Below are 22,661 nucleotides of genomic sequence, written 5' to 3'. Positions count from 1 at the left end.
CATAAATTCTAAATTATTTGTCTGAGTAATTCCTTTGCTTAACTGTATTTATTTTGTAGTTACATTTTGTGGAATATTTTTCCTTTTCTCATAACAGAGTCTGTGCCAGCACCTGTCAATCTCAGAATCACAGATATAACCACAAATAGTTTCAGAGGGACTTGGGATCATGGAGCTCCAGATGTTTCTCTATATAGAATAACATGGGGACCCTATGGAAGAGCGGAAAAACAGGAGGTAAGAGTAGACAGCCACCTCATGCTTTTCTGGGCAGTCTCTCAGAGGGTGCATTTTTAAAACTCAAAAATGTAATTGATACATGGCCTATAGGTTTGAAACTCAGTGAGAAGATGTAGGACACATACTTACAGCCATGTTCAGTGATGTTACTGAGTAAAAAGTTAGTTATATCCCACTCTCTGTCTGCCTGTTTAATTTGTATTTTTGTTTTTGTTTATTTATCTTTTTTTTTTTTAATTTCTTTACAAGACTATCTTAAATGGGGATGAGAATAGTTTGGTCTTTGAAAATTTGAATCCAGACACATTATATGATGTCTCAGTTACTGCCATCTATCCTGATGAATCAGAAAGTGATGATCTCATTGGCAGTGAACGAACATGTAAGTAAATAAAGGGATTCTGCATGCTGTTATTCATAGTTATTGAAACAGAAGGCATACACATACAAGAATTCTGAAAATTCTTTCTACTTTTTTCCTAGTACCCTTGGTACCTATCACTACACAAGGTAAGAATCTGAATTTCCAGGTACCATTTTATTGAAGGAAACTCATAGCTCTCTTTTTCTAAACTGTGACAAATGTTGACATTAAAAAGCTGAGATCATTTAATAAATATTATTGTGTATTTGGAAGAATACTAAACACTAGATTACCACATGTTTATTATTTTACAAACATTACAGTTTATGGTCCCCTGTACTTAATACATTCTGCTCTTGATTAGGCATTCATGCAGCCCTAAAAATAAGAATGAAGTGTTTGTCTCTGCTCTTTGGTGATCTACACATTTATTATTTTCTTTATTATGCTTCTCAGCCCCAAAGAGTGGCCCACGAAACCTTCAGGTGTACAATGCTACTTCACACAGTTTGACTGTCAAATGGGATCCTGCCAGTGGTCGAGTGCAGAGATACAGGATCATTTACCAGCCTATCAGTGGGGATGGCCCTGAACAGTCGGTAACTAATTTTGAAGTGCTAAAGTTATTCAACCTTAAATGCAACCTTCTACAAAGTAGTCCATTAGAATAATTTCTTTTCAAAGCACAACACTGTGTATATTAATCACGTTTTGCGTGAAGATTCATATTTGTAGTGAATAAGTATATGCTCCCATCTTTTTTTTTCTCGCCTTACAAATCCAAGTTAGAATACTCCTAATTGAGCAGCAATAACTTTGGATGTATCCTATTTTCTCAAAAATCACATAATCATAGACTCATTTAGGTTGAAAAAGATCTTTGAATTCGTACGCTCCAACTGTTTGTTTATGGATAAAACTAAAAACGTGTTGAAGAATAAGTCAGTCACCATCTAAGGCTACAAATCACAGATACAGGTGTCAGAACACAAAACAATATGAACTACCATGACTGTTTTCATAGTCCATAGTCTTCCATTGTTTTCATAGTGTGATTCCCATGCTATCAAAGACTTTGCCATGGAACATGATGTGAACAGCTGAGACTGTCTCCCACCAATCTAGGGTCAGAGTAACCACACAGAGGTAGCAGTTGCAAAGAGAAATCCATGCAAAACATGTGCTAATGAAGTATTTAGGGTGTCTTAGACTCTTTTACTCTGATGAGAAGATGTAATGCTATGGAGAGACAGTTCTTTAGGATCAGCCGGCTTTCCCTGTCTTGTCAGCACAAACTGTTTTGGCTACTGGCAGCTTACGCAACACAGCCTGGGAGTGGTAATTCAGTCAGGCTGTTTATCAGAAGTGTGTGCTACTTAAAAATGCCATATTCTGTAGTGGGAGGCTGTTGTGGTTACTGTCAAATGAGTCAGAGGAAGAGTCTCAGATGAGAACCACATTCATTTAGCTCGCTCCTGTAATCAGAGATCACACACGTTCAGAAGTATATCTAGGAATATTTACTTTAGAATCAGTTGGATATTTACACACTCATTTTAACTCTTTTCTGAACCACATGTATTTGGATTGAGGTAATTGAAATGCATATTGAGCAGTGAAACACAATTTTAATGAGAAATCTCTAGAGGAATAAAGAACAACAATAAGTTTAATTAATATCTGTAATTAATTGCTGTCATTGGAGTAAAAAGGGAATTATGATTGTTCTCTTGAAATCTGGAAATAATATGGTTAATAGACTTAATTACTTACAACTGGATAGAGTCAAGCAGTGACAGTTGGAGAAAACACCTCTGTTTAAGGAGAGCACACAGAACTCTCATATTCTGTTCATGTCATTTAATGTCTGTTTGCAAATTACTTGCAGTCCCATGATCATAATTCCTTGTTTTCTTTTGTTACTCTGATATTTTATCAAACTGTAGATACTGGGTAGGCAGTAGAATGGTCCCCACCAAAGTATTTGGAATATAATTTCTGGAGGGTTCTTATTGCCCTGCCCGACTTTTAATGGCCCAGCACCTAGAGGAATCACAGGTGATTTGAAGACAGAAAAAAAGGTCTGCAAAACCTGCATGCAGAACTGCAGAGACCATCATGATCACTTAGGGTCAGGTTTTGAAAGGCAATCAGATGCTAAAATGTAGAGGCAGCCATGATGGGATGATAAAAGCCTTTGTCCTTTGAAAGGAGCTTTGTACACTTGAGTACAAAAAATCTCCTTTGATTGTAAGTTAAAATTGTCTACTTGTGAATTAAAGTAATCTACTGCTATGAAATGTGAAGATGTGTAAATGCTTGCTCATTGTCAGTTCTTCACCAGCAGATGATTTGAAGTGATGCTGAACACACAGCTGAATAGACTTTGAAAATGTGCAGATAGTCTTAAAATTACAAAGAATTATAGGAGTTACAATATAGTTTGTACTGGTACAGAACTGGGAGTTTATATACAATTGTGGTTGTATGCAAGTTTGGAGATTTTAAAGAATAGTGGCTTTGTGTCTAAACTTGCTAAAACCAATATGTACTAAATATTTTTACTGTTCAATGTCTACTGTCAGTGTCAATCACAAGAAAATTTCAGCATTGGATACATCACATTGTTTTCCACTCTGCATCAAAATATTGCATTCTTTACTGTAGCAGTAAACACAGAAGAGACATTATAAAAGGGATTTTAATATTTTCCTTTTGTTTTGCTGCAGACAACTGTTGGAGGGCGACAGAACAGTGTGGTGATACAGAAGCTGCAGCCTGACACACCATATGCTATTACTGTCTCATCAATGTATGCAGATGGTGAGGGGGGACGAATGACAGGACGAGGCAGAACCAGTAAGTAACTTCTTCAGGTCTTCTTATAAGGTACAGAACAATATCGATGTATTGCTTTTCAGAAGAGCTGAGGAAATTTCCTTGTGGTAGAACTCATCCCTTCTATATTTGTGATTTGTCCTTTGGTGGCTTTCAAGTTTCTGAAGTAAGAAACTTCAGACCTGTCAGCCTACTGGCTGTAGAGAAACCTTGGACCTCTGACTTTGACTGGATGCCCAGTTTTTACAGCTGAGAGAAACCCTGACTTTACTATGGAACTTCTTTTTATTTTGTTTAATTGTTTTATGCCACAATATAGCAAACTCCTTAAAGCATCTGAAGGCACGTTACTCTCATATATGAGAGTAATTTTAAGCACTTTCAGTTGAGAGGCTGACCTTCATATTGCACACTTTAGGACTCCTCCACCATTTTTTATTGATACATTCTTTTGATCCTGCTATAGAAATTACTGAGTGACTTGCTGTCAGAAACACTCCAGGTATAAAACCCATTGCAATATAATTAGTTATATAACTATAAAATTGTTAATTTGGTTTCATTTACTTTAATTATGAGCTTGCAATGGAAAGCTTAATTAATTAAGCTGGAAATAATGGAAATTTATTCCAAAATAGTGTCCAGAAATAAATTTTTCTGACTAGCATTTTTTGTGATGTTGGATGGATCTGATGTGTTCTGATTGATGAAGATAAATAAGATTTAACATGACCTACTAATCCTATTTTTAAAATTTTCTAAGGATAAGGTGTGATCTGACAGCAAAAAAGGAGAGAATAGGGTTCCACATTTCTGAAATCTTATTGATCTGTTTCAGAACCTCTCACCACTGTGAAGAATTTGCTGGTTTATGACCCAACCACCAGTACTTTGAATGTTCGATGGGATCATGCAGAAGGAAGTCCTCGTCAGTACAAAGTGTTTTATGGACCGACTGGAGGTGCAGAAGAAATGGTAAATTCTTCATGTGGATCTCACTAACCATTTCAGATAAATTACAGCTCATGGTGCTGGTGAGAGAAATGCTGCTGAATGAAGTAGGTCTTGTTTGTCTGTGAACTAGCTTTTTTCTGTTAATAACCACCCTGGAGAAAATGCACAGCACCTCCAAGAAAGTTCCTCCCATATGTATTGCAGATGTTTGATTTCATATAGAAGACCATCAGTGATTAGGTCTTAGCTAGGCGTTTAATACCACACTCAATTTTTTGTTTCTTTATCCCTAGGGCATTTTATGTGAATGTAAAAATGACTTCAGGGTGTACAAAAGGTTAACAAGTTAGCCGACTTCATTTCTACTCATTTTTACTGCAAAGAAGTCATGTGACTGTAGACTTCAGTGGTAGTTGTGAAAGCAGAAAAATCCACTTTCTAATCTCCTGAAACTGCTTAATTACTAAAGAGCTAAAAGAATCCTGAAAATAGGAAACCCTTGCTGCAGGTTGGGAAATATTTCTTCCTAGTTGTGTTTCTTTTTCTACATCAGTGCAATTTAATGTGTGGATGAAATGAGTCATACATGAATGCCATTGTTTCAATAGCAACTAAAGTGCTACTGGTGAAAAATATTCTCAAATGCTGTGGAGTTTTATTTCCTAACATGAGCTGCTTATTACTTCTTGTCATTAACATGTGGTAGAGTTATGTAATGGGCTATTCTTCTTGACTTAGAAAGTGATATTTTAGTATCTCTGAGCTGCTAAATAGTAGTCATTAAAGATATCACCACAGATTCTGTTACTTTCATTACACTTCATTTCACTACAGCAGGATCTGGACTCAAAAGTGGAGAGAGCTATAAGGGATTATATAGGAGAACATAGATTTCATTTGTATTAAGTATGAGACAGAACCTTCTGGAAAGGCAGTTCCAGAAGATACTACAAACCATGGTTTTTTAAGCTTCACCTTTTCTAAAGTTTTTATTGCATCCAGTCTGGAAATGAGATATGAGTAGGGTAGTAAGTGAGAAATAAAAAACTTAGACTTTTTGTGTTTGCTTGTTTTTGGTGGGGATTTTTTTTTCCATGTTTTTGAAAGTTTCTTGACTCTTCCTTTCTGTATAAATTTGTAGACCACAGTACCAGGAAATACAAACTATGTCATCCTGAGGACTCTTGAACCCAACACACCTTACACTGTAACTGTGGTTCCAGTTTTCCCAGAGGGGGATGGTGGACGCACCTCTGACACTGGACGCACTTGTAAGCAGCACTGTCCTTTTCAAGAAAATGTTTGGATTTTTTAATCAATGGCCTCAGATCATTAGAAATTGATTTTATATTAAAAGTTTACCTGCTTGTTTTTTTTTTTTTCAGCTTTGTAAATTATTCTATTTGCTTTGCTTATTTCTGTAGAGGCTTTCAGTCTGCTTAACTTAGGCAAGCTCAGTCCCAAAGTTGTACAGAACACTTAGTATTTACTTCACAGAATAGTCAAATTTTAATTGTGGTGCTAGTAGAAACACTTGTGGACAAACAGTGAATATTGGTGCTAATCCATGCTAATGTCTCTACCCTGTACTTAAAATTTTCCAGGAAGTTTGAGCTATGAATGTCAGCTTGATCTAAAATGTGCAGTTTGTGATTATTTTTCATACATATCTGATCAACAATAGGATAACAAAGTGTTGCAATCATAGTTTCAATTTGCAGCACAAACATGTACTTTACTGCCTGGTATGAAAGCTTGGAAAGACTCAACATGGAGATTCTTAGCTTTGTAAATTTTGGGCTGACATAAGTAATGTGTTTATCTTGGGCTGTGGTGTTTTTCAACTTTTGAGCACTGTTGTAAATGCATGTAGAAATAGAACTTACACTATCAGCTTTGCAAAACTTAATTTAAATTATCCTTGATCTAGTGGAGAGAGGAACACCAAGAAACATTCATGTTTACAACCCCACACCAAACAGCATGAATGTCCGTTGGGAACCTGCTCCAGGTCCAGTGCAGCAATACAGAATTAATTATGCTCCACTGTCTGGCCCGAGGCCATCAGAATCTGTAAGTAATTTTGTTTTTGTACTAGTAGTGAAATGTGAGTAGGGAATATTGCTTCCTTCAATAAGTGTAAAAAATAGTAGTAAACTCATGCCAACTGTTTGCCCAGGAGAGTCTCTGGTCAGAGCACAGTGTTTATAGGAATCTACTCCTTTGTTAATAAAGGCTTAATCTGGTAAAATTAAAGAAATAAGAAACAAGACTCTCCCATTTAAAATTCTTCATTGAGGATTGAGCATCCTTTATCATATTGCAGGTAAAGATGAGTTAAATTAATGGCTTTTTTTAAAGAGAGTCAGAGACAACAAATGTTTATTAGGAATTTTGTAATTGTGAAACTAGATGCCAGGTTTATGTGATTTTACCACCAAACCATCTGCTTACTTCACATCATTAATGTTTAGTGGGGGTTGGCAAGCAACAAAGTCTGGATATGGGTAAAAAAGTACCCTCCAGATGTGAAGTGAGAATTCTTGGATTTCTATAGAAATAAGTGCAGTTTTAAAGCTTAGACCGTGAATGTATTCACGCAACATGTACACCCATATTGTACAGGTAGGTGTGCATGTTTTTACGTAAAGAATTGTGGATGTTTTTATATCCTTTATGCCTAGTAAACAGTGACAGAATTTACTTTTTTAGTTTCTATTTATGATTGTTTCTCCTACTTTTTCTGAACTATTTTAATGTAAAATTAAAAAAATATCAACTGTATTTGAAGAATGAGAGCTCCTTGTACTGCTGGGGTTTTTTTTCACCCAAAATTGAATTTTTATCAATATTGCATATTTATTTTAAACTTGTGTTATTTTTCTGGGACAGTGTGCAGCATGGTCATGTTTCCAATTTTTATATTTCATTCAAATTGTTTTCTGAAAAGAGATGGTATAAGCTGAGAATTTATTTATATAGGTGCTTTTTGTTTCTGTTTTAGATTGTGGTGCCAGGCAACACTCGTGATGTGATTCTGGAGCGCTTGACTCCTGACACTGCTTACTCAATAAATGTTATAGCTCTGTATGCAGATGGAGAGGGAAATCCAAGCCAAGCACAGGGAAGAACATGTAAGAGACAGTCACTACTTATGTTGTGAAATATACGTCAAAATTTGTGTGGGGAGAACTTACAAAATTGGTTACAATTACAAATAATGTAAGCTATTTAGTGCAACTCTGAATTAATGCATCTGAATTATGCCTGCAGCCATTATAAGGTGCTGTGGCAGGGAACTTTTGCTATGGTGCCTGTCAGCTTTGGTACTTGAGTAATTAGCAATGTAATTTTCAATTGGGAAATTGGAAAAAAATTTAAAAGTTTAGTTTGAATGTGCAAGAGTTTTAAGGCTGTTCTCAAAATCCAATTACAGATGAATAACAATTTTTCTTTTGTAAAAAACCAAGACAGTCTTATTAAGATGCGTAGAATTAGTTGTCAACAAGAAAAAAAGGGCTTTGTGTTTGTTGTCTGACATGGTAATTGTGTGGGTTGGCCTCCCCAGCTGTTTGTTTCTATGCTGCAGACACCTAAACACCTCAATCTCCTTGCTACAACTTATAGGATCTTGGGTGGCTTATGCTTAGATTCTTTGAAGTTCATAGAAATAACATACGCAACCTGTCAACAACAATAATTTTACTTCTTCTATGCTTTCCCTGTAAAATTCCCATATTCATCTAAAACTTGAAGTTGTGACAGGCTATAGTTATACTTATCTGCAGGAGCTTGAGAAGCAGAATGTTTGTAGATGCTCACTTTGCACATCTGGATGTTCTCTCCCTTCTGTACTGCTTCAGTTCCTCCAGTTGGGCCCTCTTTCTATTTAAGATCTTCAGACACTGCTGCATGATCATTGATTTAATCTCCCCATGTATATTAATTTATTCAGAGTTTCAGGAAGGGCCCTTGACATTGGTCTCAGGGCAACATTTGAATTGATGAGAGTGACACAGATCTAGAGGCATCATGCCCCATGCAACCTTCTGTATTTTCATTTTTCAGTGCCTCGCAGTGGTCCAAGGAATGTGAGAGTATTTGATGAGACTACAAATAGCCTTTCTGTACAATGGGACCATGCTGATGGGCCAGTCCAGCAGTACAGAATCATTTATTCACCCACTGTGGGAGACCCTATTGATGAATATGTAAGTTCTACAGTTCATTAGTAAGCACTGAGGTTTTCTCAGTCAATTCTTTAGGCTACAGAAAAACAAAATGTGTTCTACATGTAGTACTGTGCAGGATCTATGGGTTTTCCGGTCATTGTTGTCAATGTTAGGAAGCCATGGTTTGTATAAAACAGTTTTTTCCCATGAAGCTTCAGAAAATATATAGTTTCATGAACAAATATGTGTGTGAAATAATGTTAAATATGTGAGTCACACATTAATCACAAGATTCTGAACAGAATGCTTCCTGGCATTTTGTTAAAATGTGATGCACTGAATAGCCATCTATTACTTCATACTGTATTCATTAAAAGGTCAATGTGCTAGGATACAGAATAAACATAGGTCTGCATTTTATAAATTGAAGAGGGTTGACAGAGTCTAATAAGACAACAATGGTAACTTTGATTCAGCATCTAACTTGCTCTTCTAAGTTACAGTATGAATTGTGTGTTTCATTTCCTGCACCTTAATGACAGCACAAGTTATTCTGAAGCTTATAAAATTCAAAGAGTATTTATATCAAAGATAAGCTCAGATCCTATAGGGGACAATGGCAGAATTCCTGCCAACTGCCACCAGCCAAAATGACAAATTATTATTGTTTTTATGTTACTGTATAGCATATGCTGAAAATTCACTGTTTGAAAATTCCCTACTAGACTTGTTAATCAGGACACACATATTGTCAACACACATATCTTCTTTTCAGAAAAGATTGGAAAATCCATAAAAACAGCAAGTCTCAAACAACTGAAAATTTTAATCAGGCATTCATAGTAAGTGCTGACTGGCATGTGCTCTTGAGAAAGATACCTCAAGTTACTTCCTTTAGTTTCAGTGCTTTATGTCTTCCTTATGGAACAGGATCACTTTTGGGATTGTACCTACATTTTCATTAGAAGGGAGCAATATACATGGCTGCATAAGGAAGCTGAGATTGAGGGATGCATAAATAGGGACATTTTTATATGTCATTATATTTAGAGCTTCCATCTCAGAATAACTTGTTTCTGCCAAGAAAACAAACACATCATTATGACTTTATGTTACTATGAGGGAAGAGTACTGAAATCTCAGTGAGGAACTGCAACATCTCAGTCTGATATGAGGGTTAGGAACTGAAGAGTCAATTTGATTTGTCTTTTTGTAATGCCCACAGCATTTTGCAATTCAAAATAACAAATACTGATAATTGTTTATAGGCTACAACCCTTAAGGTATCCTGAATTACTTTTTCTAGGGTGGACATGAAGCACAGTGTGTCAAATTTTTGTTCCTAGGTACTGTCACTATTGATCAGTTACAAGACTGTGAGTGTGTTTACCTATGTTTCTTTTGTGTTCCAGACAACAGTTCCTGGCATAAGGAATAATGTGATACTACAACCACTACAATCAGATACACCATATAAAATTACTGTTGTTGCTGTGTACGAAGATGGAGATGGTGGACAACTAACTGGAAATGGCAGAACTGGTAATTACAGTTTTCATACTGTTTATCCTTTTTTGAATTTAAGACATATTTCTTGAGCACTTCAACACTGTTAAGGTTTCATTAAGTTAATTAAGTCCTTGATGTGATTTTTACTTTGCAGAGTAACAATCTGCATTTTTTTAGATTGAAGAACAATTAATAGCCTAATTAGAGTGTGTATTTTCTTTTTTTTTTTTTTCAGTTGGCCTGCTTCCTCCTCAAAATATGTATATAACTGATGAGTGGTATACACGTTTCAGAGTTTCCTGGGATCCTTCACCATCCCCTGTTCTTGGCTATAAAATTGTATACAAACCTGTGGGTAAGAGAACCTGTTCATCCTGAGTATGCCACTTTCAGAACAGTGAATAGCTAATTGCAAACCCTTGTAAAAACCATATGTATCATTTTCTGTTAAAGGATCTATTTATTGCCTTTGTTTACCAATTTTAATGAAAACTTTAGTCTTATGATCAGTATTCTATAATAAACGCAAACTATCGATTGCAGTTTCACACATTCAATTACAGGGATTGAATTGTATAGTTAAAACTTTATACAGCGACCTGATTTGCTTTTAACCTCTTTAGTGCCTCTTGTCCTTCTAAGGCTATGAACTGGTGTATGTGAGATGATATTGGACAGGTATTTGGGTACTACTGGCCTGCAGAACTTTTGCTTTATATGGCCTTCAAACAATATATATATATATATATCTTTCTAGAAGCTGAACACAAACATTGCACATTAGTTTGCAAAACTATATGTATATTCTATTTACAGCACTGTAATATGCTAGAATTTAAGAAATCAATATACTTTGTTTTAAAAAAATGAGGTAAACATTTACTGATGTGTAAGAGACTCAATAGTTTTGTAGCTCATGTAATCATGATTCTTTCTTTCTCTGTTCTTAATGCTTCCTTGATTCAAGGTTCAAATGAGCCCAGGGAATTTTTTGTGGGAGAAGTGACTTCCTACACTTTGCATAATCTGTCACCCAGTACTACTTATGATGTGAATGTTTATGCCCAGTATGATTCTGGAATGAGCATACCTTTGACAGATCAAGGCACTACATGTAAGTCAGAATAATTTTGTCATACTCATGATAGATACATGTGCTGGTCTGAGATAACATTGATTAAGAGAAGATTTTGATGGCTGGTTGCTAGGAAGCCTGAGCATCCTCTCATGGAGAATACTCATCATCTGTCCATGATATAGATCTTAAAACACTAATTTTGGAAAGGGTAATGAAGATATATTTTAATGTAATGACTTGATAAAATAAATTTTTTTAGTCTATTTCCTAAAATTTTGTTAATCTATACTTGGAGTCAGTATTTACTTGTCTCCAGGGTACTACAGAATCTAACCATGTTTCAAAGCAGGTCTAGGCTTTTTGATACTCTGCTTTTACCTCATAAGAATGTCCAGTGATTTCGATGATTGCCTCAGCTAAGAAACTTCTACAATTTTCTTCAGTTATGATGAATCAAGCATCCTGACTCAGTACATTCTTTTCATACTGCTATATATATGAATCAGCTTTTTATTTTTGGAGGTTTCTTACTTTTTAAAGAAATCAACTTCATGTGAAATCTCATAAAATGGGCTGTTATCCAGTATGGGATCTGGGGCCTATGTAAATAGCTAGGTGGTGATCTGTAGGGTGTAAAATAAAAGAGATTTGACTAGAGCTGCTCTTTCTTTTTGCAAGTATTTTTAAAAATCAAGTTCCAAAACAGCACTGCTAATATAATTTTTATTTTGGGGTGCTTTACCTATTACATACTATTTTCCAAAAAACAATTTCTCTCTTTTCACAGTATATTTGAATGTCACTGACCTTACAAGTTACAAAGTGGGCTGGGATACTCTCTGTATCCGGTGGTCACCTCATCGGTCAGCAACTTCCTACAGACTGAAGCTAAACCCAACTGATGGTAAGTGTGTTCTATTTTTTGAATTTTCTAGCAACATAATTGTCTTATGTCAGTGACAGCACCACTTATTTGGATTGGTGGCAAGCAATAACCATAATGATACATCTGGTTGACTTTTAAAGCTCTGAATATTACCTGTTTTTCTTGAGTGGTGAAAAAGCTGCAAAGAAGGAGTACTTATAGTTGTCAAGTGGACTTATATCTACCATTTGCCTGGTGTCACATCCACGCTGCAGTTGTACTTTCTAGTGTGCTCCAGGGTTCATAACCACCACACAATTTTGTCTAGAAAGGCTGTCATGGGACAAGAAATTTCTTAATTTTTACACTTATGTCTACATACATTACAAGGGAAGTAATAGGTTGTAACTTTCTTTCTGTTGGGCTTTTTTGTCAGGTTCCAGAGGACAGGAAATCACAATACGTGGGTCAGAAACAAGCCACTGTTTTACTGGCCTCTCACCAGACACAGAATACAATGCTACTGTCTTTGTTCAGACACCTAACCTTGAGGGACCTCCAGTCTCTATGAGGGAGCATACAGGTAGGTAACAGGTACTGTGAACTTTAAGCTTGAGCTATAGAACTTAGCTATAGAATATATATATATAGATATAGATATACAGAATATATAAAACTATAACTGTAGAATAAAATTATTATTTCTTTTCAGTCCTCAAACCTACTGAGGCACCAACTCCACCACCTACACCTCCTCCACCTCCCACAATCCCTCCAGCTCGGGATGGTATGTTTATTTCTAGAATTATTCAATATTTTTCTGTAGTTGCTGTACTACTTCACAGTTTACCTCCATTTTGCATATCTTTAAGTGGATTTAAAACTAGCACAGCATTTTAGAGAAATGAAGATTTAGAGCTTTCCTAATGCCATCCCTTTGTTTAGAGCTTTACTAGACTTCAGCATTTCCTGGTTTAGAACAGCAAGATTCAAACGTTAGGGGAAAAAATTATTGGTAGCCTATAGCTCTGCAGAAGGTCTATGAGATTATCTGCTCTCAGCAGACAATTCATGTTTTAGGGTAGCTGAGCAGAAAAAAAAAGTAATTTTACAACAGTTACATTTTATTCTTGAACTCTTTCACATTTCTTGAAGTTTTCTTTGTTATATTTTAATAAATGCTTTTGTGTGGATCATTAGTCATCTACCAGGTCGAATGCATGGTAGTAGATATTTGCTGAATATTTGTCATTATTGAATTTTCAAATGTTGAAGCAATGTTTATTTCATGCTGATATGGTTGATGTATTTTACGGGTTCTTTTTCTTGGATTTTCAGTATGCAGAGGTGCCAAAGCAGACATAGTATTCTTGACTGATGCTTCCTGGAGTATTGGTGATGATAATTTCAACAAAGTAGTGAAATTTGTTTTTAGTACAGTAGGAGCCTTTGATTTAATCAATCCTGCTGGAATCCAGGTAGGTTTGTTATTCCCATTGGGTACCTTTTCGTGGGAAATTGAAGATGAACTGAATTCTTAGTTTCTTTCAGAATGCTGTCATTTTTTGTATTAGATTGTTGTAAAACACATGTATATGGGTGTGCATACCTATCATTTATTAAATATATTTGCCATTTTATAAATAAAAGGGAAATCCGGTCTATTTTGAGATGTTAATATTCTGAAATACAAAAGTGACAGTTTGTGGGAATCCTCCAGGTAGAGAAACCAGGGTGATGTATGGTCAATTTTATATTTTTGTTTATTTGTATACGGCATCAACGACTAGCGCACTGCTTAGCTCTTATACCCTGGGTTTTATCTCTGTTATATCAGAAATCTGTTTTAGGGACATTATGACTTTTGGTTGAGGGCTACATTTAAATTTTCAGTGTAAAAGATAAGTATTGTGAGTGCAGGGTCCAGTTGGCATGCCATTGCTGAGCTCCCTGGAATCCCACTGCACTAAATAGCAGACTGCCTTTGAAAACAGCACTTGCAGAAGCCTTTTCATGCTGTGATAACATGGGTCTACTCCACAGTGGGCACAGTAAAATATGAGAAGGTCCTCTTAATGAATTAGTGCACTTTGAGAGAGTAAACAGTAATAGCTAATGAGGGATAGACTTTCAGGAGTTCTGGGCTGCTCATATTTATGTCAAAGTAACTTCCTGTCAGGACTTTTGCCATCAGCATTGCACCACTATCAGTTTTCTTCTGCTTGTAGGAAACTGGATGAAATCAATGTCTAGGTTCCCATAATCACTTCTCTTTCACTAGATGAAATGAATGGCATGAATTCTGAGAAAGTTTCTTCTAAAGTGTTCTGGAATTTTGCAGAGAGCTGCAGGTGCAATGCATTTTCTTTGGTTATAAGGCTGACAGGATATTTACATTGTTAAAGGTCTGCTTTTCATTTTCTAGGCATATTTTTAGTCATTTGACTCCCTATCACTCTCTAGACTCAAAGGAAAAGATACTCCTTAAAGTATCAAGGATGTCAACTCCTTACCCTTTATCTTTCTTAGTGCTAATCTATACCGGGTAACTTTCCTTTAAATTTGTTTCTTGTTTCATATATTTTTCTTGCTAATATATATGGAAGCAGAGAGGACAATATAAGTGACACATATTAACACTAATGTTTAATGGAAGAATTAAGTCACGTACCTCTTGAGATGCAACAATCTCAGGTTTTTAATTGAAAATTAGTAATTTTAAAAGGGGAATTTACTATAATAAATGTGAATATATACATACAGAAATATTTCTATTCATCATTAAAATAGTATGCTATAATATTGCAATTTTACAGAATATTAAAAAGAGCAAAATAAGAAAACATTTAATGATTATTTAGTAATACATTTTCTCTGATTGTATTTCTATTTCAGTATTTAAGGCAAGAGAGTATACATTTATGTATGTATCCAACTTTATCGATATTCTATTGACAAATTCTTCTTTATTCCTTAAAAACAGCTGGAAGGAGTTTAGTAGATTCTATACATCCATTCAGAAGTAGAATATAGGCATATATATACCTCACCATAGTAATAGCAGGAATTTCACCATATACATCTAAGGCCATATTACATTTTATACACATAAGATAAAGAAAAAAAAGAAGGAAAGAAGGAAAAAAAGAAAATATAGATGTGTCCACATTGCTGTGATATCTATATATAAAAATACGTATGTGTATGTATGTGCATAGTCAGATATATTTGAAAAATAATTTCTGATTATTTAAGACTTATTAATATGCAAATTTACATATTTCAATGGAGAGAGTTGGCTTGAATGTGGACGTATGAGACTGAACACTGTGTTATATTCCATTTCAGGTTTCATTTGTGCAGTACAGTGATGAGGCAAAATCTGAATTTAAACTGAACACATTTGACGACAAAGCCCAGGCTCTGGGAGCTCTTCAAAATATTCAGTACAGAGGAGGAAACACAAGGACAGGTAATTCTTGGCTGTAATTATATTTCTTTAAGATAAAATATTTTCAGAGAATGCGTAATTATTATACTATAACATGGCTGAAAAAGTAGGTTTTTCTGTTGTGTTTTAGCTCTGTGGGTGTTGCCCTTAAGAGGTAAAAGAATTTTTGTCTCGTGGATAATAAGGATGATTCCTTGTTTGTTGTACACTTTACAGGCAAAGCACTAACATTTATCAAAGAAAAGGTTTTGACTTGGGAGAGTGGCATGAGGCGAGGTGTTCCCAAGGTACTTGTTGTTGTCACAGATGGTCGGTCTCAGGATGAGGTGAGGAAAGCAGCGACAGTCATACAGCACTCTGGTAAGACATTCACAGCACCTGGCTGTTTCTTTTCTGTATTGCTTCAATTATCTGGGAATCATTTGCTCATCCTTTATGGACTTGGAAATGCATTCTGAGTATTTGGGGAAACCTCAAAACTATTCAAAAAATTTGTGCTCTCTGGACCTAGACTTACATTTTCTTTCTTAAGCCTTCTCTCTGGGGAAGGATATGGCTTCCCAAAGATTTCAAGTAATTCCTCATGCAAATAGTTTCAAAGACGTGGCACTTGGTTATTTCTTCTTTTCGGTGTGTGGACACCAGAAATCACTGGGAAGTGTACTCCATAGTAGTGCTTATGTTTCAATGGGCCTGGTTTGCTGAGGTTTATATTTTATCTGGCATAAACCAGTGGATCTCCAGTTAAGTAACTGTTTTTGAAAGAACTGGGTCTGAGTGGACTCCTCTGTTGCCTTTTGAGCTAAGAAGCACTGCACTTCTTCATCAAATTTGATGACTGTTGTTTATTTGAGTACAGTAATCTGTTCCTATCCCAGCACTTGGCATTTTGCATTTCAGTGCATCAACCACCTAGTCCTGATATCTGAGCAGGGAGATGATGTACACCCTTATGGGAAACACATATGTAAAGCACAACCTTTATATCTTCTCCTTCTCTGTAATCTGGAAGAATTAGCTCTGTCTAGATGGTCTCTCAGTCTCCCTGGACAATATGCTTCACTGCTTAACTACCCTACTGGTACCCACCTTTGTCTTGAATTGCATCTAAGTCTTTCTTCATGCTAGTGAGATTGTTGTCTTCATTTACCTAGTTAACCAGGAAAGAAGTTGATCACTGTCCACTGTAATGGACCTTCATATCTGAAACCTGTTGTCATCTCCTCTTTCTGTCTTCTCTTTTCTAGATCAAACTTAGTTCCTTCAATCTCATGTTGATCATGTTTTTGAGACCCCTTATAATTTTTAATTTTCTCTCTACTTGCATTGTTTTCTATACATATCAAAGCATGCATAAAGCTGGACAGAGTATTTCAGTATTTCAAAGTTTACCTTCTTAAAAAAAAATAAAAAAGGATACTTTTATAATTTGGAATAAATGTGAATTCTGGTTTCAGCCTCCAACTGGCTTTTCCAATGTCTGTGCAGTTTCTCTTCAATGAAATTTACACCTGATGTTATGAATGACTTCTATGGTCTGGTTCTTCTCATTTAACTTAAGATATCTGACAGCTAAATGTCTAGTCTAAGGTAATCATGTAGTGTCCTTTTATGACTGGTGAAGAGAGCAACAGATAGCCATATATAGACAATGACTTTTCCTATCCTGAAGTCAGCGTGTTAGGCAGCTAAGATGAACTGCTTTCTAATCTGCCCATGTTTATCTGGTGATTATAGAGTAAAACTAGTCAACTTAACTTAGAAAGTAGAAGTTGGTGAGGTGAATACCACTGTAAGAAAGAGAAACCAAGAGGCATGAAATGCAAGAGGTGGAAACAGATAGATATCTAGGTAACTAATGGTCTGTACAGTTTTTGGCCACAGGACAGATTTAAGATCTGTAGAGCTGAGAGAATTTTATGTTTTGTATTAAAGAGTGAGGGGACTATGTAGCCAAGGCTGCATGAGACTGGATAATGCCCCCAAAAAACAATGAAAGAGGAGAAAGTTTTGAAAGAAAGTGCAAAAACCTTCTGAGCTTTGACAGGGTGAAAAGAGATCCAGAATGTGTGTTCATAGGTAGTTCCTCACAAGTCAATGGTATGTGCAATATTGATGTTTTTGCTTTCAAACCAAGACAATTGACATGAAAAATGCTAATGTATGTTTACTGCATTTCAAGTAACAGGTGTTATTTTTACAGGCTTCAGTGTCTTTGTGGTTGGTGTGGCTGATGTAGATTACAACGAACTGGCCAAGATTGCCAGCAAGCCCAGTGAGCGCCATGTATTTATTGTTGATGACTTTGATGCCTTTGAAAAGATTCAAGATAACCTCGTCACCTTTGTGTGTGAGACAGCTACCTCAAGTGAGTAGAAGACATTCCAAAATTGATATGTTTGCTTATATACTGCTACAAGTGAGTAGTGGGCTGACCTTGTCTGGAAGCTGGGTGCCCACCAAAGCTGCTCTATTGCACCCCTTTCCCTTCCCAGCTGAACAAGGAAGAGAAAATACAATAAAAGGCTCATGGGTTGAGATAAGGGCAGGGTGAAATTACTGAACAGTTACTATCATGGGCAAAAGAGACTCAATGTGGGGGAAAATTAATTTATTATTAATGAAATCAGAGAAGGATAAGGAGAAATAAAACCAAGTATTAAAGACTTTGCCTTCACCCTCCCTTCTTCCTGGAGTTAACTTTACTTCTAATTATCCCTATTTCCTCACCTTGCCACCACAGGAGTGCAGACAATGAGGGCTGTGGTCAGTTCATCATATATTATCTCTGCTGCTCCTTCTTCCCCAGAGGGAGTAGTCTTCAAACTCCTCCCCTGCTCCAGTGAGGGTCCTTACAACTGGAGACAGTTCTCCACAAACTCCTCAACCTGGGTCCTTCCCATGGGCTGCAAGTCTTCCTGAACTGCTCCAATGTGGGTCACAGAATCACAGAATCAGCTTGTTAGGGTTGAGAGGGACCTCTGGAGATCATCCATTCCAATGCCTCTGGTCACCTAGACACAGGAATGTGTCCAGGCAGGTATTGAATTTCTCCAGAGACTCCACAGCCTCCCTGTGCAGCCTGTTCCAGTGCTCTGCCACCTTCAACATAAGAAAGTTCTTCCTCATCTTGAGGTGAAGCTTTTTGTGTTTTATTTTGTGGCCTTTTCTCCTTTTTCTGTTGCTGGGCACTCCTGAAAAGAGTCTGTTACCATCCACTTGACACCCACCTTCAAGATATTTATATGTCAAGATATTTATATATCCATAAATGAGGTCTCTCAGTGTTCTCTAGACTAAACAGGCTTACCTGCCTCAGTCTGTCCTCATAAGAGAGCTGCTCCAGACCCCTCATATTCACGGTACACTTGATAGAACATTTCCAGTAGATCCTAGACTTTCTTGTACTGAGGAGCCCAGAACTGGGATATGACACTCCAGATGTGGCCTCAGCAGGGTTGAGCAGAGGGGCAGGATCACTTCCCTTGACCTGCTGCCCACTCTTCCTGATGCACCCCAGGATGCTGGTGACACCTCTAGCTGCAAGGGCACTGCTAGCTCATAGTCAGCCTGTTGTCCACATCCCACATCCTTTTCAGCAGAACTGCTGTCTAGTAGGTCAACCTCCAACCTGAATTTGGGGTAATTCCTCTCCATGTGCAGGACACTACACTTTCACTTGTTGAACTCCATTAGGTCCCTTGCACTGACTTCCCTGCAGTCCTTCAGGCACAGCCTGCTCCATTGTGAGTCTTTCATGAAGTCAACAAGTCCTGCCAGCAAACTTGTTCTGGCATGGGCTTCTCTCTCCATGGTGCCACAGGTCATGCCAGGAACCTGCTCCAGTATGGGTTTCCCACAGTAACACAATCTCCTTCAGACATTCACTGCTCTGCTATTGGGTTCTCCAGGGACTGCAGGCAGATACCTGATCCTCTGTGGATTTCCATGATCTGCAGAGTGACAGCCTGCCTCACCATAGTCTTCACAGGAAAGACCAGGAATGCAGAGGAGTCTCTACTCTGGTGCTTGACAGGCTTGTTTCTCTCACATATTCTCATTCCTTTCTCCAGCTCCAGGCTGTTGTGTCATTCCAACACACACAACCCCATCCACCACCCCTTGTTAAAGCTGTTATCCCCTGGTCACTACCACCATTGCTGGTGGGCTCAGCCTTGGCCAGCAGCAGGTCTATCTTGAAACCAGGTGGAACTGACTCTGTTGGACACAGGGGAAGTGTCTGACAGCTTCCCACAGAAATGACCCCTCTACCTCCCCCATTACCAAAGCCTTTCCATGCAGACCAAATACAATTTGCCATCTTATTTAAGGTACATCAGAAGATATGTTCATATTAAAAGGTTAGATTTTGGAATAACTGGATATAGTTCAGGGGAACAAGTTACTTTTTAAAATTTTATAGTGAGTATTGTGTTTGTTGTAATCTAATCTTGCATTTCAAAAGTACTAGTAGAAGAAGAAAAGAGCAGCAGTCACTGACAACCATAAGAAGCAGAATGCCTAATTTAAACTACAGGGCACAACAGGTCTCTTATTTAACACTGGAATAGGTAAATGGTGCTAAAGATATATAGCTATAGTGTGTGTGATGCTGTTTTAAAATTATCTAAGTAAAGCTCAGTTGTTTACTCAAGTGAAATCCTTCTATGGCAAAAATAAGAAATTCTCAGGCCTGTCATGTGCAACTGCATGTTCCCTAACTGTCTCATCTGCTGGCTTCTGAGGAGCCACATAAATTTGCAGTTATTTCTTGAGAATCTGACAACTATTATGCAGCTTGACTCATGCCTTAAATATTAATGGAAAGACTGTGTCATTGTTGTCCTTTTTGCTGATGAACTATACTCTTAAAGTATTTGGGGTTCATTTGTCATTCCATACAATTTGTCAGAGTATTAATACCCTACTGAAAGTGCTGAGTAAAGATTTTGACATTACATATACCACAGCTCATGAAACACAATGACAAATGTAATAAAAACTGTCTCATAATTAATAATAGCACAGATTTCTTGGTAATAAAACTTTCTGAGGTATACATATATTCATATCCTGTTCATTCAAATTAGTGGTTTTGAATTATATATTGTTTCATGTCTTTCAGCTTGTCCTCTTATTTACTTGGAGGGATACACTTCACCTGGTAAGTAATTGTCTAGTATTTCAGCATAGGTTAATTTGTCTTCTACAACTCTTCCGTGTTTCTTATTTTTAATTTTTTTTCTGGACTTAAAGGTTTCAAAATGCTGGAATCATACAATCTAACAGAGAAGCATTTTGCCTCTGTGCAAGGAGTTTCACTGGAATCAGGCTCTTTCCCAAGCTATGTAGCATATAGACTCCACAAAAACGCCTTTGTCAGCCAGCCAATACGGTAAGTAAACCTAAAGACTTGTATTTAGGGTGACCAGGTGATGAATTAACAGAGTTTATAGATAGTATTTGTGTATTATGGAAGATGCATTAATGTTCTTTTTACTGAGCTTCAAGAAATACACTCTGAAGAGTGTCTATCATTGTCTTCATTAAATGCTAATCTATTTCTTCCACTGCAATCAAAGTTTACTATTAATCTAGTTACTTATTTTTCTTTGAGATTATGCTTCTTAACCATTCAAATTGCTTATAATCCACAGTTTATACCTAGGCAGTTGGAAAACAACCTCCTTAGTACAATGAATTCCTCCTTAGTACAGTGAATTCCACATTGTTAGACAGAAATGGTTTCAATATGGAGGGATTAGCATCATTTTTTCTTGGAAGCATCGTTCTTAATGCAGTAAGCAGCACATTGATGCCACTGATTTAGGGTAGTTTCTCCTCTACTTGACCTGTCTTATTTGGCAAATGGAGCAAGGTTTTCAAGGGCCTGTGTTCTTAGAACTTGGTTATAGATGGGTAATACGATGGTTATTCTTGCCAACATTTTTTCCCAAACACAAAAAGGACTTACTTAGCAGTTACTTTTGCTAAAAGTGGAACAGTACCTTTCCCCTTTTTTCCTTTTTCTTTAAGTTTTTTTTTTTTTTTACATTTGTTTCTTTCACATCTATTTAAGTAAATTTCAAAAAAAGGTTATTCTGGTTCAGAGGAGATGCCTAAAAATAGCCCATTGTTCCTATTAAATTTAGGAAAATTCAGTTTTCTTTTTACAGAAGCCTTTGAAATAATTTGCAATCCTTCCAGATTGGGTAAAGATCAGATCACAACCACAGAAGCTGAGGTTTATGAAGAAATAATTTACTAGCCATCTGAGATCACAGCTTTAAAAATGGAGGAGTTAAGCATTTTCAAGTTCATTGGCATGCTATTAATACCTGTAGGGATGACAAGTTTCTGAGAGCATGGATTTTTGCAGTCTAGGGAAATACAGATAATCCCAGTTTTGCAACACACTTGCATTGACAGATATTGCATTTAGGATAAATTAATGAAAAGACAATAAAAATATAGGCTTCACATTTATTTATTATTTTTTACAAATATTGTGATACATGATTCTAATGTCTGCTAAAGAGGTGGAACAGACTTGCTAGAGTATTCTGGGAACTTATTTTTCATAAGAATCCAGAAAATAAAACTCTAGACTGAGTCAGCAAAGCAATAAATGCATACTGATCCTAGTGGCACAGTTGTTTCCATATTTGAAATAACTTGTTATCCCAGTTATAAATTGTGTTGCTATATCTATTTTAATATTTGAATTCTTGCACTGTGCTGTGTGATGATGTTTACTATGTGATATGGTTTTTATTGCAGTGTTTCTAACTGTATGGGTTCATAAGCTTTTTCTAACACACAAAGCAGGTCCTCTCTTCATTTTAAGGTTTTTATGTTTATGGTCATGTGATGAAATCTCCTACTGAGCTTTATTATAATGGTTAAGGAGAAGCAGTGATCACCTCCCTTCTTACAGTTCTCTTCCATCATTCCTTCCTTTCCTGGAGGCCATTTCATTCATGCGTTTATTGACTTTTGGCTCTCTGTTTTTTTAACATGTGACAGTCCAAATAACACAAATTTAAACCCGAGCCACTACAGAATGAGCTGGAGCCCAAGTGCATCACCAATTGCAAAGAGACATTAAGTATTCCATCACTGTATCTGCACCTGAAGGGCAGCAATAGTTGAATACTGTTGCCTGACTGAAGCAGGCCAGATGAAAAAAA

The 22,661-nt window shown here is 36.6% G+C and overlaps 1 protein-coding gene across 1 annotated transcript in view; it reads left to right on the top strand.

Moving 5' to 3' along the window:
* The window catches only part of COL12A1 (collagen type XII alpha 1 chain), a 95,622-nt gene that overhangs the window by 46,326 nt on the left and 26,635 nt on the right, over positions 1-22,661 (top strand). The window contains exons 27-48 of the mRNA XM_062488587.1: positions 98-237; positions 490-622; positions 724-750; positions 1,061-1,203; positions 3,334-3,463; positions 4,281-4,417; positions 5,538-5,667; positions 6,327-6,469; positions 7,401-7,530; positions 8,465-8,607; positions 9,981-10,110; positions 10,313-10,432; positions 11,045-11,191; positions 11,943-12,059; positions 12,457-12,603; positions 12,733-12,807; positions 13,359-13,498; positions 15,369-15,492; positions 15,688-15,831; positions 17,675-17,839; positions 20,597-20,635; positions 20,728-20,866. Of these exons, the coding sequence (XP_062344571.1) occupies positions 98-237; positions 490-622; positions 724-750; positions 1,061-1,203; positions 3,334-3,463; positions 4,281-4,417; positions 5,538-5,667; positions 6,327-6,469; positions 7,401-7,530; positions 8,465-8,607; positions 9,981-10,110; positions 10,313-10,432; positions 11,045-11,191; positions 11,943-12,059; positions 12,457-12,603; positions 12,733-12,807; positions 13,359-13,498; positions 15,369-15,492; positions 15,688-15,831; positions 17,675-17,839; positions 20,597-20,635; positions 20,728-20,866 (2,743 nt within the window). The remainder of the gene's footprint in view (positions 1-97; positions 238-489; positions 623-723; positions 751-1,060; positions 1,204-3,333; positions 3,464-4,280; positions 4,418-5,537; positions 5,668-6,326; positions 6,470-7,400; positions 7,531-8,464; positions 8,608-9,980; positions 10,111-10,312; positions 10,433-11,044; positions 11,192-11,942; positions 12,060-12,456; positions 12,604-12,732; positions 12,808-13,358; positions 13,499-15,368; positions 15,493-15,687; positions 15,832-17,674; positions 17,840-20,596; positions 20,636-20,727; positions 20,867-22,661) is intronic.

The sequence above is a fragment of the Cinclus cinclus genome, chromosome 3 (assembly GCF_963662255.1).
Source record: "Cinclus cinclus chromosome 3, bCinCin1.1, whole genome shotgun sequence".
NCBI classification, from domain to species: domain Eukaryota; kingdom Metazoa; phylum Chordata; class Aves; order Passeriformes; family Cinclidae; genus Cinclus; species Cinclus cinclus.
Note: the sequence above shows the minus strand (reverse complement) of the source record. Positions and strands in the feature narration are given on the sequence as shown.